The 16,611-nt window shown below is 42.6% G+C and overlaps 1 protein-coding gene across 1 annotated transcript in view; it reads left to right on the forward strand.

Moving 5' to 3' along the window:
* Nucleotides 1–16,611, forward strand: part of PTGFRN (prostaglandin F2 receptor inhibitor) — a 74,692-nt gene that overhangs the window by 43,987 nt on the left and 14,094 nt on the right. The window contains exons 5-6 of the mRNA XM_062614654.1: nt 3,639–4,064; nt 9,467–9,886. Of these exons, the coding sequence (XP_062470638.1) occupies nt 3,639–4,064; nt 9,467–9,886 (846 nt within the window). The remainder of the gene's footprint in view (nt 1–3,638; nt 4,065–9,466; nt 9,887–16,611) is intronic.

The raw sequence follows: 16,611 nt of genomic DNA on the forward strand, positions 1-16,611 counted from the left end.
GGCTGGTGCCTAACTTAATGCTAGTGCTATTGATTAGCACTGGCCACTAAAACAGATTTTTCTGTGGTATTTAATGTCCTACTCAGTGTGGTGCATTTTTCATCTTGTAGTCCTAGAGGTGAGTGGATTTTTAGCCTTTTGGACAAGAAAAGGATTATCTGTGCACTTGAGGTTATGGGTTCCATACATTAGTTCAGCGTTTCTGCAGCAGGTTCCTATAATTCACCAGTGGGGTGGGGAAGCTACTTAAACATAAACTTGATGATCTCTTTATTTTATCCTTCCTTTACCTCCCAATTGTTCTTTGCAGTTTTCCTTTCTTACAGCTCTAATACTGTCAATGTCCACATTGTTTTGCAAGGCGCTGGTTAGAAGCAGCCATGTTTAACAGTTGTCTATGTAAGACTTGTTGACTAGGTGAGCAACAGAAGCTGTAAAAGAGATTCAACTCTGATCTACCTGGCCTACAAGAGCAGCCTGACACTATCTTTTCCTATACCCCTTTCCCAAGACAAATCTGTTTTGGAGATCCACTGGTTCATATGCATACTGCAGATTGTAAAGCAAAAGCTTTGTATTATCCCAGCTGAACTCTGTCCAGATATCCTTAGAAGTTGCTTGGGAGAAATACTGAAAATTAAACTCCAGCAAAATTTCTAAAAACCCTGTTATTTTAGGAATGTCTGGGTGGGTCAGCCTGCCTGTCCTGTCTCCTAGCTTAATCCTGGGGAGAGAATAGCTTCAATTTAGAAGCAGTGAAACTCAAGATTATGTTGCAGGATGCTGTAGGTAAGGTTTCTGTGCCTGCTAAAATTGACAAACTCTTGGTTGTGTTGGAAACATGAATGAGCCTAGATGGGAGCTGGGGGAGAACTGGCAGAGCTGTAGTGCTTGGTGCTTGTTCCCAGCTTTGATTGGATGCAAGTATCCATACCTAAACCCTCTCAATGTACCTGTTCAGAGCCTCTTGTCACCAGAAACTGGTGGTGCTGTCTGGTTACAAAGGCAGAGTTCCTCCAACATAAATGTACTGAATGAGCCCAATATATAGAGAGTCTGCTCTGAAGTCTGGTTTTCAGAAGTAAATAGCTGCATAAAAAGGTTAAAACCCAGTAACAATTACTTTAAATTTTGCATTTTACCATTGTACAGAGTAGTTGAGCCGTGGCTGTTTCCACGTCTACTTGTAATGTGTGCTAGAAGTGCTCAAGTGATAAATGTCTTCTTTTCCTGTCCTCATTCAGCCATTCAAATTGCATATTAAATTTGTAAGTGTTCCCTTCTTCCCCCACTTGCATACACGCTCATGCATGCTCATGTGTTCATGTACGCACAGGTGCACTGCCCACTCATGTACTCTCTTGTAGTGCCTGTACCTGTAGAACTATTCCTTACACTCTCCATTCCAATTTGGCATTATTTAGAGCAAGAGAGAATAAAATCTGCTCTTCAGCAGTTGCTTGGTTGTTAGGGCAAGGGAAAGTAGAATAAATTTTCAGCATTTGAGGTTTTTAACTGCATACAGAATTCACCAACTCCTCCTTAATGGATGTTAAGAGCTGCTAGAGTATTAAGTCATTGAACTACCAGTGAGGCTGTTCTTTGACAGCTGACAGAGCAGAGGAATGAGATTTATCTAGCCATCCTTTTATTCTTTCTAAATCCTCTGGTTGAGTGTCTGTCAGGGTGAAGTGCCTAGCTGGAGTGGTGCTGTCAGAGCCAAAACTCTCTTAATGGTCCTTCTCCTGCCTGCAAATAAAACAAACCTGAAGCGATTTTCTGAGAAAGCGAGTTTCTTGAAGATTTTTCCTTGTGTTCCTGTCTAGAGAAGAGTCTCTGCTTTCATAGTGTTTGCTGCTCTGAAAATATTAATTGGTATTGAAAGCCTTCTTTTGGGGGGGGGGGGGGGGGGGGGGGAAGGGAAGGTGAGGGGGAGTGGGGGGAGTGCTAAGAAAATTGCAGAGCATGACCAATATATCATGAGGCCCTGGAGAAGAACAGTGTTTTTTGAGAGAGACAGGAAGAGTAGTGTAGCTGTAGGATCTATGGGGGCTTAAAAGTGATGTTTGATCACCATTAATAATCTATGCCTTGATTGCATAGATTTTTATTTTGCCTTGCTTACACTGAAAATGTGCAGAAATTAGCACTATTTTCAATGGTAGTACATACTACAGACTTCTGTAAACAGTAATTTTATGATTTTAACACTGCAGATACTCAGCATCTCTTGTGTCTGGTGTGTATTAATGCCCTTGTTCTTGCTGGATGCAAAGGCACTGCATGCAGAACACTTAATGGTGAGAAATCTTTTCTACAAGCAGCCAGCTTGCTTGATACACTTGTTTTTTTCCTTTGCATCCGAAGTCTGAAAGTGTGTGTGCACACACAATTTGCACAGCAGTTCTATGAAGATGCTTATTATTATCCTGGCTCATTGGTGAGCTAAGCCTAAATTTTAGCCTTGGATTGCAGTCTCTGTCCCAATTATAGCTTCAGTTAATTGTTTCTAGGAAGGCAAAATGCCAAGTAAAACGTAAAGCAAAAAATAAATATAGAACACTGAACACAATGTAAAAGCCCTGTGATGAGTGCTGGCCAAACAGTTGGATATCTAGTCTTTTTTTTTCTGAATTATAGTAGACAGAGGGCAGAAAAATATTTTAACACTAGTAAATAAATATGTATTTCCTTTGTGGTGTGAGGTTGTTGCTGTAATCTTTTTCCTTTACTATCTCTGTAGTCTGAGAGAAAATAGTCACGTGGCTGCCTTATCGCTTTTAGGCTTTGGACAGCCAGCTATTTCAGATTTAAATACAACAGCCCTGTTCTTAACCCATGAATTTCAGGCACTCCTTTTCAAGCTTGAGGTATTCCAGTCTCACAGCTGCATAGGATGTACTTCTCTTCAGACTGTGAAGCTCTTCTGATTTTTGCCTCTTCACCTATTTAGTATTTATTATGCTGCCTGTTGAAATGTACTGTGCCCCACTCTTGGTGCTGCCTGTGGCGAGTGCCAGTGGTGGTACCCAAGCCCCCTGGTTTTGGTGTCTGGGTGGGCAAGGTGGTTTTTACTGGTTGTTTTTTAACATTCTTAAACTGTATTGTAGAGACATAATGGGATGGTTAAGTGTGGAAAAGAGGCACTTCAGGATGGGAAATGGCCTCTTATCCTAGAGAAGAACTGGGGAAATGGGATGTCTTTGGTTAATCCAAAATTAGAGAATAACTCCCCTGTTGCTGCAGGCTGCCCTCAGGCATTCGATTAGGTGCAGAAGGTGACTGCCTGAGCTGAAACTGAACCCACATGGTGGGTTCTCGGGGCTAGGCCTAAAGAAGGGGATGATTTTGCTCAACAAGATCTTAGTCCTGATTTTTCTGAAATGGTGTGACCAGACATACAAAATAGAAACTCTTATTCAGAAATGCGGGCTTCAGGGTACTTGTGTCAGACTGGTGCAAGTCTGAGAGCTAGAGTCAAAGTTCACCGTTCCCAGGTCTTGTAAGAAAAATTCATATTCTGACATTTGGCTTCTAGCTCAGGTACTTTTGCAGAAATGATGTTAGAAGTTAGAAATATCTCTTAATAAGCTCTGGCACTTTCCTCATCTTCTTTTTCTGGGTTTCTTCTCCTGCAGAGCCAGACTATGAGGTGTTTCTGAATGCCTCTAAAATACCCAAGTTTTCAGATGACCCCACAGAGCTCAACTGCAGGATCACAAATGCACAGGACACTGAAGCAAACATCCGCTTCACGGTTTCCTGGTACTACAGACAACGCCTGCGCAGTGATGATGTGGTGACAGCGGAACTCCTGGCCACCATGGACACAGACTGGACTCTGCAGCTTGGGGACAGGAGCAGACAGCAAACTCAGAATGGGGAAATTATATTCTCTAAAAAGGCTGTTGACACCTTCAGTTTCCGAATCCAGTGGACTTCAGAAAGCGACAGAGGGGATTATTTCTGTGTCATCTCTGCGTGGAGCAGGCACCGAAACAACAGCTGGGTAAAGAGTAAAGATGTGACTTCTGCATCTGTCAGTATTTTCTGGGCAACACAAGGTAGGAATCTTGCACCTGTTTGCTGAAAGCTTGCTAATGGGCTTTGGAAATGGGTTCTGTGTTATAAAGAAGATAAAAAGTACCGCATAGTGTAAAGGCCTCTTATTTGTGGAGGGAAGTAGCTACTTAACAGCACTCACCAGTTTTATGCAACAGTTTGGAGTGGAAGTGCAAAGCAGAGGTATGTCAGTGAACCTGTGCTGAGACTTCCAGGAGCCAGGCTGTCATTGTGGCAGGTGTGGCATCACTATGCTGGGGTCATTGTACCCTTTCATTACGTGGAGTGTTATGATCTCTATGGGTTGCATCTTTCTGCTAGCAACATGGTTGTCTTGAGGTGAAGAGAGGAATGTCATTCACTTTCAGTCTTCTGTTTGACCATTTGAGGCGTTTTTTTTCTCTTTCCTATAAGCCCATGTTTAGAACACACTTCCGAGGAAGTTCATGAGCACAGTAGTACCAGATTGCTCTGTTCCCCACTTATTTTTTGATGGTCTAAGTAATTCAGTGATTTGCATGGATTGGGGCCTTTTTTCAGGCTGAAGTGGGCTAGCTCAGGCATCCACAGGCAGAGAACTTTATTTCAGAGACAAGTATTTTGAAATCAGTTTAGTGATAATCCCTAATCAGCAAACTGGAGAGCTTCTGCTGTGATTCTGCTTTAGTGGAAAGAGAAATGGTGAGCTGCTTGCTCAGTATCCACTTCATCCACAGAATGGTCCACAAAGGTCTTTTCACCTTAGTTGATTCTGTGATTCTATGTTGGTTTTGTTTGTTTGTTTTTTTTTCCCCTCTGAAGCTGACTTCTCCAGCGGCAATGAGATCTCTCATTAATGCTGAATGCTGGTCACCATTCAGTTGTTGTGGCATAACACAGAGCATGTATGTGCGTGCATGTGTAATGGATCATTGCCTTTGGAACAGCTAGGAAGACCAGCTGGAGTTGAAAAGTCTCAGCCTGTGTTGACATTTCTGAGGGAAAACAAACCATGACAGGTGTGAACATTCCCTTGTTTCTGGTTTTATTCCAAAAAAGCTGCTGATTCTGCAACACAAATGTAAATGTTACAGTCTCCATGCTGAAAAATATGTTTTGTTGGCAAAACTCAGAGTTGGGATATTTATGATCTGAAAGCGAGCTCTCCTACAAGCACTTTCTCCTCCTGAAAAAGCATGTTATATATGTATAAGGGGGGGGAGGAAAACAATATGAGGGTTTGATTTCCCCTGCTGCTTTTCCACTCCTCATGCACATCCTCCCTTTCCCCCCCAGCTTTCAGCAGTTGCCTTTCTCTGCATGCCCTGTCCCTCTCCATATCCTATTCATGGAGCTCCGGACTTGGCTGTGAGCCCAGTGCTGTAGCCAGCAACTATGAAGGAGTTAATCTGCTGCTGCCTGTGCTCTCTGACTGTTATTTTGACAAGCATCTCTGGTCCCAATCTCCCAGCAGATTCCCGTGAGTTTGCCTAGGGAGACAACAGAAACTTGCCTCTTCCTTAGGTAGCTTGTGCCTACATAGAGGCTTTTCTTCCCAACAATTTCGTTACTTTCATTCTCTGTGTTAACTTCAGAGCAGTGCTCCAAGGACTTCAGAGAAATCTCACTTTGAAAAAGGCTGGTTTTGATAAAAAAGTAATGGTTCCATGTTGTGTTGGTGGGTCAGTCAGCACAGAGGACATTTGGGATAAGGATGCCTTTGCTTGAAATGTAAACACCATGTGAAGATGTCAGTCCTTTTTGTGTGTCATATAAGAAGAACTTTATAGTTTTTTTGTCATCTTTTTCTATTTTGTTCCACTGGGACCAATAATGCTCACGTCTCTCTGCTTACTCAACTTTACAAATGCAGCCAGTTGCTATCATAGATCACCATTGATTTTGACATGGTCTGCCTGATTTGTTTCTTCCGTTTCACTTCTTTGTTTTACCCTCTTCCCTGCCAAGGTGACAAAGAAAGCATCTTTATATCACCTCAAAAATGAAAAGTATCAATTATGTTGTTTTTTTCTTAGAGTACAAATTCCAATCAGTAAAAAGGGGCAAAGGAAGGGAGGAAGACTTTTTTGACTGGCTTTGTAGATGAATTTCAACCCAGGAAAGAGTTCAGTAGTTTAAAAGATAATTTTATTTACTGAATGTGAGTACTGCCAGCATTTAAAAAACAGTTACTGTTTTTTTTAAAAGACCTGGTGCTTTTTTTCCTAAACCAGTGTTTTCAACTTTAGTTCTGCATGGAACTCTTTGCAAAAGAGAACATTATCTTTTAACTGAAATTCTAAATCCCAAAGGATTATTTGGGGTTTAGTTAATACTTCTGTCTTTAATTTACAAAGTAATTGTATTTAACATAATGCTACTTGTGCTAAATGCTTGCCTAGGCCTTCCCATCACATTTAATTGGGAGTAAGGGCATCTTAATCATTCAGAAAGCCCTGTGAATAGAAAACAGGTGATATGCCTACACCCATTTGACTTAACCCTTGCTGGTGTATAACACACTGCATAGTAACAGACAGGAAGCTCTTCCTGAGCAAAAAAATTCTTAGAGTAGAAATGAGATCTTAAGCTGTAGTTCTTGGAGGAAAATGTTCTTTGGTGTCTTTGGCCCCTCTTACGTTATAAGATCTGATGGATAGTTTCTGTTAATATAGGAAATATGAAGAAACTTTTCTTTCCCACTTAACTTCCCTTGCAGATTACTGTTATTTCTAAACTAAGTGCCAAATCTTTGGTCTCTTCTCTTTCTCGTAACATGCAGAGACAACTACTTGCTTTTTTAGGTAAGGGTGTTGGAATGCTAATTTCATCTGCTGCTACTGGAGGAGAACAGTTTTGGCAAGTTGTTTCTTCTGAGCTACATCTGTACTGCTATGATCATGTGGAAGTGTTTTTCTTAAGCACATGTATGACAGACCAAATGCAAGATTTCTTTTGGGTGTCTAGGACACAGTGCTCTGACATGAAAATTGACAGCACAAAGAATGCTTGCATCAGGAAGAATTTTTGCCCAGAGCCTTCTCATAAGGCCTAAAAAGCAGCAATATGCAGCAGGAAAGTACAGCTTAGCTGTTTGCTATTCTGTTTGTGGAGCAAAGTATAATTGTCTACTATATTCCTAAAATATGTGGCAGGCTGATCTGTGCTGGCTTCTAAATGCTGCAACCTTATGAAGAAGGTGATAGCAGAATCTCATGGACACATAATGAGATAAAAATGGATTTGAAGTCTAGAATCATAGGCATGATGAGCTCTCTCACAAGGGAGTGGAGAATGACTCTATGTGTGCAACTTCAATTGTGATTGTACCCTGTGTGCTTAAATGTGCCATTCTTATATTCCTACTTAGTGGGTAGAAGTGTGATGGCGCTTTGGTGTGCAGTATCAAGTAATTCTGCGCTCAGCTAGACCACTAGAAGCAGCTCAGCCTTCATCACTCCTGGTGTTTCTTAATATAGCTTTGTACTGTGATATGCTTTATACAGTACTGATTTAAAGTTGTCATAGCCCGGTTGTGGGCTGCGTTTACTCATTGTGAAAACTGCTGCTTGAAGGCAAAATCACTGCGAAATGTAATCTTGACAAGTTATCTTTGTTGCTCTTGTGGGGAGGGCATAAATATTACTGAATTTACTTCGTTTTTGGGGGATGTGTTGCAATCTCACCATTGCTTATTTCCCTTTTCCTGAGAAGTTCCACCTTGCATGAAAGTGATCTGTGTAGTTTTTTGTTTAACATGTCTACACTTTTTTTTTTTATAAAGGGGAGAAGGGAAATTATGATGCACCAAAGTAAGCCCAGAAAGTCCGACTGACTATTTTTGCAACACTGCTACTTTGAGAAGTGATTGTGTCGTGGTTTAAACCCAGCCAGACAGCTTGTTCACTCACTTTCCCCCCCTTCTTGCCCTCCCCCTACTCCCGAAGGGATGGAGAGGAGAGTCAAAAAGAATGCAACTCCCACGGGTTGAGATAAGAACAGTTTAGTAACTAAGGTATAACACAGATCACTACTGCTACAACCAATAATAACAATGATAAAGGAAATAACAAGGGAGGAGAATACAACACCTCAGCACCAGCTGACCAATAACTTGCCCCCCCCCCCCCCAGCCCGACCAAGCACCGACCCATACCTCCTCCAACTCCGCAGTCCCCCAGCCCTTCCGGCTAACTCCCAGTTACATCCTGGGCATGACGTGCTGTGGTATGGAATACCTCTTTGGCTAGCTTGGGTCAGGTGTCCTGTCTCTGTTTCCTCCCGGCTTCCCCTCCTCCCTGGCAGAGCATGAGACTGAGAAAGTCCTTGGCCAAACCAAAACATCGCTATCAGCTCTGTTCCCAGGCCGAAAGTCAAAACACAGCACTGCACCAGCTACCAAGAAGGAGAAAAATGACTGCTACTGCTGAACCCAGGACAGACTGTAAGCTACATTATTATGCCTCAGCCCTCCCTCCCTTGGGAAGAACCTGGGTGTGCAGGGTGCCTCTTCATCACAGTGCCAGGAAACAAGCAACTCCCTTTCATTTATGTGGTTCTGATTTCAGTCAGTCCTCATATTCTCCCTGTGAGCTTGTATTTTTTGTGTCTTGAGGCTATGCTCCGAGATGTATAATTTTCTCTAACCCTGTAGTTAAGGGATTCTTGGGGTTGAGGAGCTGGCAGACTTTGGAGAATGCTGAAGAAAGGGAAGGAAATGAAACAAGAGTTACTGGCATTCTTTCTGCCAAATGGGCTGTTAGGAAGTATCAAGGCTTCTGGTAGGTTTGTACTTGGGTGAATACATGAGAAGCAAGAGAAAAGAACATGGAGATGGAGGCAGAGGTTTACTGAACCTTTCTTTTTAAATGCAGAGGGGTGTGTATATGGAGGTGCTGGGGATGGAGACTTCTGTTACCCCCAACTTCTTTATCATGCAGTTTCAACTAATCTTGGAAGTTCAGCTGAGTGGGTCTGTATTGCTGTTAGGTTTTCAGGGAAATAAAGGAAGCTACACTAAGTGATGCCATTCAGTTAGTGGCAGCTTTTGTCACTAGTCACGAATACTCTAGCAGTGTCCTCATCCGGTGACAAACTAGGACTCTAAATCTTATATGACTAATATCTTTTGAATAAAAAAACCCTGGAGGTCCTGTCATGCTGTGACCTGTGTATTGCATTAATTGTTCAGTGTTTGGTGTGTGTTTGTTTAAAATCTTGCATCTTGACCCAAACTGGTGTGTACTGGTGTACGCATGCGGCTGAGTAGCATTCTGGGATGTCCATACGTGTTAAGATAAATGTGCTGGGACTTGTCTGTACTTTGCTTCTTTGTAATCTTCTGGATTGAAAGTTGCTGCAGAAATTTCTGCACATATTTATTGTATTAACCCCTCTTTTGCGGCTTATTTCCTTCCCTCTTCAGATTACACACTCACAGTGGAGGCGGTGAAATTGAAGCCATTCTTTGTAGCAGGCCACACCTTTGAGATGACATGCAAAGTGTCTTCAAAAAACATCAAGACACCGCGCTATTCCGTCCTCATTACAGCTGAGAAGCCACTAGCAGATCAGTCGAATCCCAATGGAACTACTCGCATCATCTCTTTGAACCAGGATTCAGTAGTGCGGCTGGAAGACTGGACAGACCAGACTCGTGTGGATGGTGTGGTGCTGGAGAAGGTCCAGGAGAATGAGTTCCGCTACAGGATGTATCAGACCCAGATTTCTGATGCTGGGCTCTATCGCTGTGTGGTGACTGCCTGGTCTCCGGGTGGTGGTGGCATGTGGCGTGAAGCAGTGAATGGCTTATCCAACCCTATCCAGATAGACTTCCAGATGTCAGGTTGGTATAGAATCTGGCAGCGGTGTGTCTGAGACAGAAAGTCTGTCTCTGGGAAATACCTACTCTTTGGAACATGGAAGGGGTATCCAAATGGTATGATGGCTGAGAGCTATGCCTGCCTCTTTTGGTGGTACTTGTGTCCTTTGTGCTATTGCTTGTTTACAGAAAGATGTTTATTGACTTCACTGTAATCATAACACCTGGGTTTTTCTTTACTAATGCAGTATTTATGGTCCTTCAGGTTCAGAGCTGGTTCTTGGTATGGAATAACTGCTGCCACATTTACCAGCTTTATCACTAGATTGCTGTTAGGTAGTGGCTGCTTTGGTAGAACACTAATATAAACTGGATTTCTGTTCCAAAACAGACTTGATCAGGATAGCAGTAGATTACCTAAGCACACCTTCCTGTTGATGTAATTGCAGAAAATGGGCAGGTCAAGACAACTGCAACACTTCAGTAACATCTCAGCAAGTGTATCCTGACACTGGAAGCCCTTAGAGGCCCCTTGTGGCTGGATTACAGAACTCCGCAAACTGGGATGAATATCAGTACCCAGAGCTGAAACCCTAACCCTTCAGCTGTAGCGAAGCCTACCTGTTGCCAGTCCTGGTATATTTTTACGGGGAGGTAGAGAGAAACAGCATTGGTTTAGATCATTGGAGATGCATGTTAACACTGACTTCTTATTGCGTGGGAGGGATGCCTTGGGAGTTGTTTTTATAAAGGTGGTGTGCTAATGAGTGGAGGTGTCACCTAAGCTGGTGACCTCTTGGGCACTTTTGAAGAGCTCTCAGCGTAGCTCAAAGGTGCATTCTATGTTGGAACTCTCTAGCACTCACCTTCTGCACTCACCCATTGCTGTTCACAAACACAGCTTGGAAGAAGGTCTCTTCTCACATCCCTTGTTCTTCATATGAGCTATTCCACATTCTTATATTCTATTCTTGTAACAGCACTATAGGGCATTTAGGAGGTGTATCTATGACTAGGCAAGAACAGCCTGACTTACAATTGCATCCATAACTAAGGCAATTATTCTCTATGAGGTGACTTCTGAAAACTGCACTTCCTTATAATACTAGGCACGCTGGGAAAAGGACAAGGGCTGAGTGTAGGGGCACAGCCTTGCAGTGAGGACATCGCTGTGTAGTTTTAGCCTTATTACTCTTGATACCTGGGTCAGGCACAGTGGGAATGCAGCATTTGCAAAGGGATGATGCAAGAAACCAGCAAGAATGAAATCTGTCCCAATCCCCTCAAAACCCTTATGTGGAAGCTTTCCTGCACAAAAGTGGTATGTCTCCCAGCATTGCTTGTGTGATGTCACTTTGAACTCCCATCCAAAAAGTTTGGTGGTATGCTATTAATATCCATGGTTCAGAGAGAAACCTGGGAGCTATGCAAGGGAGGGAAGTGTGACTGTTTTAGTCTTGACTTCTTTTTGCTATCACATTCCCAGCCTCTTCACTCAGATAGGATTTCTGGAGTGTGGATTGAAGAAAGGGAGGCAGTCCATAGAACTGCCCTGGGAATGTGTGAATTCCAGTAGTAGGGCTGGAGAAGGGGGGAGGGATGGTCCTGAAACCCTTGCAGCCTTTCATTCTTTACAAAAGAACGAAGGGAGAAATGAGATCCCAAGCACAATTTACTGGAGACCTATTTCCCAAAATAATCTTGGCATGTATTAAAATCTGGCTTGGAATACCTTCCTTTCTTCAGTTGATGGATGAACTTCATGTCCTTCAGTTGTTGCTCAGATATCCCTGCTGGGCATTCATCTCTAGGCATGATGAGGTCACATGCTGAGCACAGAATGGAATAACTGTGGAATTATTATTTGGAAAATTGTTTGGAATCAGGTATACGAGACAGAAGACGTTTTGTGGGTGTGTTACTTTGGTTTTGCTGAGGTGCACTGTCTCTGATGCAAAATGAGACTGAGTCAGGGAGTTGGAGTTAAATGGCAAAGTTGTGGAGCAGCCATAAAAGCACAGCTCAGATATCACGCCTTCGTCTTGCATCCTGTCGTGCAGGCAGCTGTCAGACTTGTTCTTCAGAAAAAGAAGTTGGTGCCAGATTTTTCCGAATGGGAATGGTGAAACTGCTGAGGTAGCTAGTGGTTTCTGGGGAGAATGAGAGGGTGCCCAAAACTGGAGGGAAAATACTAACAGGAAAAGGTCAGAAAAAGCAATGGCGTGCAGCTCTCCATGCAACTGTAAAAGCTTGGGAGCACCGCTCTGCTAAATCCTGAGTTTAAGGGAGGGTGATGAGTAGCTTAAGAGTATGTTTATCCTTAATAGGGAAACTATTAAGTCAATTGCACTGACTTCTGAGGTTCTCCAAGTGTAATAGACATTTTAACTGTGGCTGCTGGAGAGGATATAACAAGGCAGTATAATTTCAAAACCCAGAAGGTATTGCAGTCTCTTCCATACTCTGAAGGCCTGGACTTAGCATTTTCAGCTTGTGCCATGGGAAATGAAGTGGGGAGGTGATGGGTGTAGAAGCAACATTTTCAGAAGAAGAAAGCTCTTAAAAGGGCTTTACATAAAGCTTTTAGTGGTTGGAGGAACTTCTTTCTCGGTTGTTTTTATTGATTCCCCTTTGATACAGGGTGGGGAAACTTGTTAGGGCTGGAAATCCTTCCCTCCAGTTTGACTGCCTCCCAGATCTCAGAGTGATGTTTCAAGGAGAGTTTTTCAGTGTGCACATGCATTGTGCAATGTGATCTACTTGAATGGCAGGAGGCCTCTAAGCTTTTTATATGTGAGCTGGGGACTGCGCACATGAAACTTCAGTGTTTCCTGCCACAATAGGCTTAAAATGTAGCAGTGCTCTGGAATACTTTTCCATGAACATCTGTGGAAAATGTCTTGCTCAGATTCTTTCCATTCAAGGCAGAGCTTGCTGGCTGCAAGCAGAGACCTCCTCTCTTCTTTCTCCACTTGCTGTTGCAGAGGGAAATATTTATTCCGTTTGGTTAATGATCTGAAATGTTAATGTAAAGGTATTTGTCAGGTAGTTGGGAACTTGCTTGAGATCAGAGTGCTTATCTGATTGCAGGTCTGTGCACAGCTACCTGCATCAAATGGCTCCAGCTGACTGCAGCTGTTTAGTTTCTGTTTGTTTTGGGGATGGTTTGTGTGATTTTGCTTGTTTGTTTGTTTTTTTTATTTTCCTGGCATCAAAAATATTTCTTTGGCATTTTTCCTTTTAATTTTCTATCCCCTTTACCCTGAACCCAATAACCCAGATTAGAGTTTAGCGTGGCTTCACCCACTATATGCTCGCAGGGATTTCCACAGAAGTGACTTACTTTCCTTTGAAGATAGCAGAGAGAAGGAAGCTTTTAATCTGGTATTGAGAAGTTTGTTGTAAGAGAGAACAATTTGGAACTTGGCTGTGCTCTGAACTGGCTTGCTCTGTGCCATTCAGCAGAGGGTAGAAAGCTCTGGAGAGGCAAAAATAAAACTTTAAGGGAAGTGTCTCAAGGAAATCTTCAGCTCTGGATTACATCTGCACATGAGCTCATTGCACAGCAAGTTCACTTTGGATGAAGCTGAGATAAACTGGGAACTGCTGGAAATATGAGCTGAGTTGTGATGTTAAACTTGCAATTAAAATGAAATGATGCCCTGCAATGACCCCATGATATACTCAGTTTCAGGAAAGGAGAATGGAAAGATTCCTAAAGGAAAGAAACCTTAATCATGGAAATGTATAAAGAGCAATACAGCACAAATTCTGACAAGAAAGGCTGGTATTTTCCTGCCACTGTTGATAGGCAGAAACGTGCTTTGTCATTGTATTCCTATGTGCATTAATTTATAGCTGGAATGGAAACCACAGACTAAACTACTGGGGGCTTCTTCCAGTAACAGCTATTATGAGGCTTGGGGTAAAATTTGTTAGGGATCAGCTCCATGAAGAAGCAGGGAGAGGCCAGAGGGCTGGAATAGTGGGGGTGAAGGAGCTCATTATCTGGAGGAAAGCAGGTCATGGGATTCTCAGTTCAAGAGTGAATGATTTGGTGCCAGGGCAGATACGGGTAATATTTTGGAAGACAGAACTTGTCGATTGCATCAGGTTTTTTACCCGTTGTGGTCAGCAGTGTTGGCTGACTCCAGATAGGGAAGCTGCATGCAGGGACTGCAGTCTCCTGGCTAGATAATGAACTGGGTGCAGGCATCTTGAATGGAGCAGCCTGTTCTAGATCTCTGTCAGTCAGGTTACTTGACCTTTCTACGTTCTACTTTACTTGTCTGGAAAATAAAGGCAGTTCATGTCTGTAAAGAGAAAATAGCTTATTTTTTTTCAGAAAAGAGCTTGCTAAAATGATACAGAAAAGATCAAAATGTCACCTAGGACCTAAATAATTGGATCTCTACTATTGTTTCTCTTTAAGCACACCTAGATTTGTATTAGTAAACTTCTAACTTCAGTTTCTTCACTTTGTTTAAAATACAGTGTTTTTTCAAGTTTTCAGAAGTCAAGAAATGCTCTGAAAACGTTTTACTCCTATCTTGACTGCTGATGCTTTTTAATATAGAATTGTTAATACTTTAATAAAGAATAAAATTTGTTTTACAAGCTGTATCTAAGCTTACTTATTGGCTTAGTTTAAATCAAAGGTCTCGGCAGAAGACTGCAATCTAGGGAAAGTGTCATGATTTAAGCCCAGCTAGTAACTCAAAAACATGCAACTGCTTGCTTACATATCCTCTTTCTTCCTCTCCAGGGGAGGATAAGCAAAAGAATGTAAACCCCATGGGTTGAGGTAAGAACAGTTCAGTAACTATAATACAAACCCCATCAGTTTGTGAAAGAAACCACAATACTGCACCAGCTACCAAGAAGGAGAAAAATGACTGCTACAGGTGAACCCAGGACAGGAAGGTTAATGCTTAGCTCGTACAATTGAGAGTGCTGGTTTGTTTTGTAAGCCTGTGCCCTTTAGTTTCTGAATTAACTGAGGGCTTGTCTTCAAACCTGAAGTTACTAAAACCCAGTTATTTCTCAGCTTTCAAAGTCCTGAGCAGCTTTCCTACGCTTAACTTAGCTTTGTTCTTGATGAGCTTTACAGTCATGTTTGAGCTGTCATCCTGGCAAATGAAACTAAATTCTGGTTTGTTTATTCTCCTGAGTGACCAGTAGGTGCCAATAACAATATTTCAGACTGTTAAATACAAGTGGTGAGGTGAGCAAAGGCACATTATCCATTAGCTCTAAAGTTCTATTTTTCTCAGTGTTAATGTAGTCTGAACTCAGATCTCATTGAGGCAGAGTTCATGTTACATCCCCAGACCTTCTTTGGATGCTGCAAGTGCTTGAGTGTGGTGATGCTGAGACCAGTGTCTGCTGGGAGCTGCCTGTTATCACGTGCCTGCATCTGCAAGCTTAGGGTTGAGGTTTTTCTGGTTTTGTTTTTGTCTTGGAGGGTAAAAACTTAAGAAAAGCACATGTGTTTTGTGTGCCAAGCACTGCTTGATAGATCTAGATCCAGATCTTGAATACTGTGGTGTAATGAGGGGCGGAAAAAAAAACCGAACAGGATCCACACCTTGCAGAAGGCTTTTGTGGCACATTGTGACCTCTCTCAGAAGGTCTTGAGGAGCCTTGAAAATGTGTCTGGAATCATCCTGTGTTTGCTCTCATGCTGGTTTTTGCGCAGCTGCTTTTCTTGAGCCTGCAGTAAAGCAGATGCCCAGTTAGATAAAGTAATGGTTTTGCTAGTAACCCACTAACAAATACTGGTTTGCTGCTGCTTTTGCTGGAGATGGGCGTACAGCTGATTCCTTCTTCTCTCATCTTGTTGCCAGACAGCTTCAGCTGAAGCCAGAGTAAATTTTTTAAGCTGGGGACATAAATCAGACAAGTTATAATCAGGTTAAAAGCACTGGTCAGTTGTGTGTTTTTAAAATAAAAGCAAACAAACACAGAACCCTTCTACAGAGAAGGGTGGCATGCAGATGACTTTCAGTGAGGTATTATAGCTGTGTTACAGTTTAGGTTTAAAAATAGTTTTCCCTCTTCAGCTGGAGAGGGGAAAAGCACAACACTTGACACATTTCTCAACACTGTTGAAATCCAGTTTTTCTAACACAGGGCAGTGATTTCTCCCTGTAGGTACAGATGGTAATTTGCAGGAGAAGTACCCTAATAGGGGAATAACTGTGGCTTACTGAAGGGAAGTGCATTCGTGAAATGACAGAGCAGGTGCTGCCTAGCAGCCTTCTTACAGTCCAGGAAGCTTTGACTCTTCATGCGGGAGGCAGAGTAGAGATGTGTTTGGTGACCCAAAACTGAAGAGTATGTAGGGAGTACTGCATTATCATGATACATGGCTTTTCCTGGCTGACTGACCAAACAAGCTTAGCTTTTACCTTCGTGACATTCAATGTCCAGGAATACTCAGACTCCCTTCTCCATTAGTGGTTTGTTGGCATGCCGGTGTTGAAGCCAGTGTCTGTTGGATGCAGTAGATGCCTGGATTTTTAAACTAGAAATAAAGCCTGAGAAATCCTGTCTATATGTCTGTCCTTGTTTACCCTTCCAGGGCAGGAGTGAGGCATCCCATCCTTAGCTTGATGAAGTTGGGATCATGCAGTTCATTTCAGCATATAGCCAGAACACAGCCTGTTTCCTGGAGTAGAGCATGTCCCATATTCCTGACATAATGTCACCTCACTTGCTGCTGGGACCTAGGATAGACCCTCAGCTAT

The sequence above is a fragment of the Pezoporus occidentalis genome, unplaced genomic scaffold, assembly GCF_034315485.1.
Source record: "Pezoporus occidentalis ecotype Australia unplaced genomic scaffold, CSIRO_AGI_Poc_V1 ctg177, whole genome shotgun sequence".
NCBI lineage: Eukaryota > Metazoa > Chordata > Aves > Psittaciformes > Psittacidae > Pezoporus > Pezoporus occidentalis.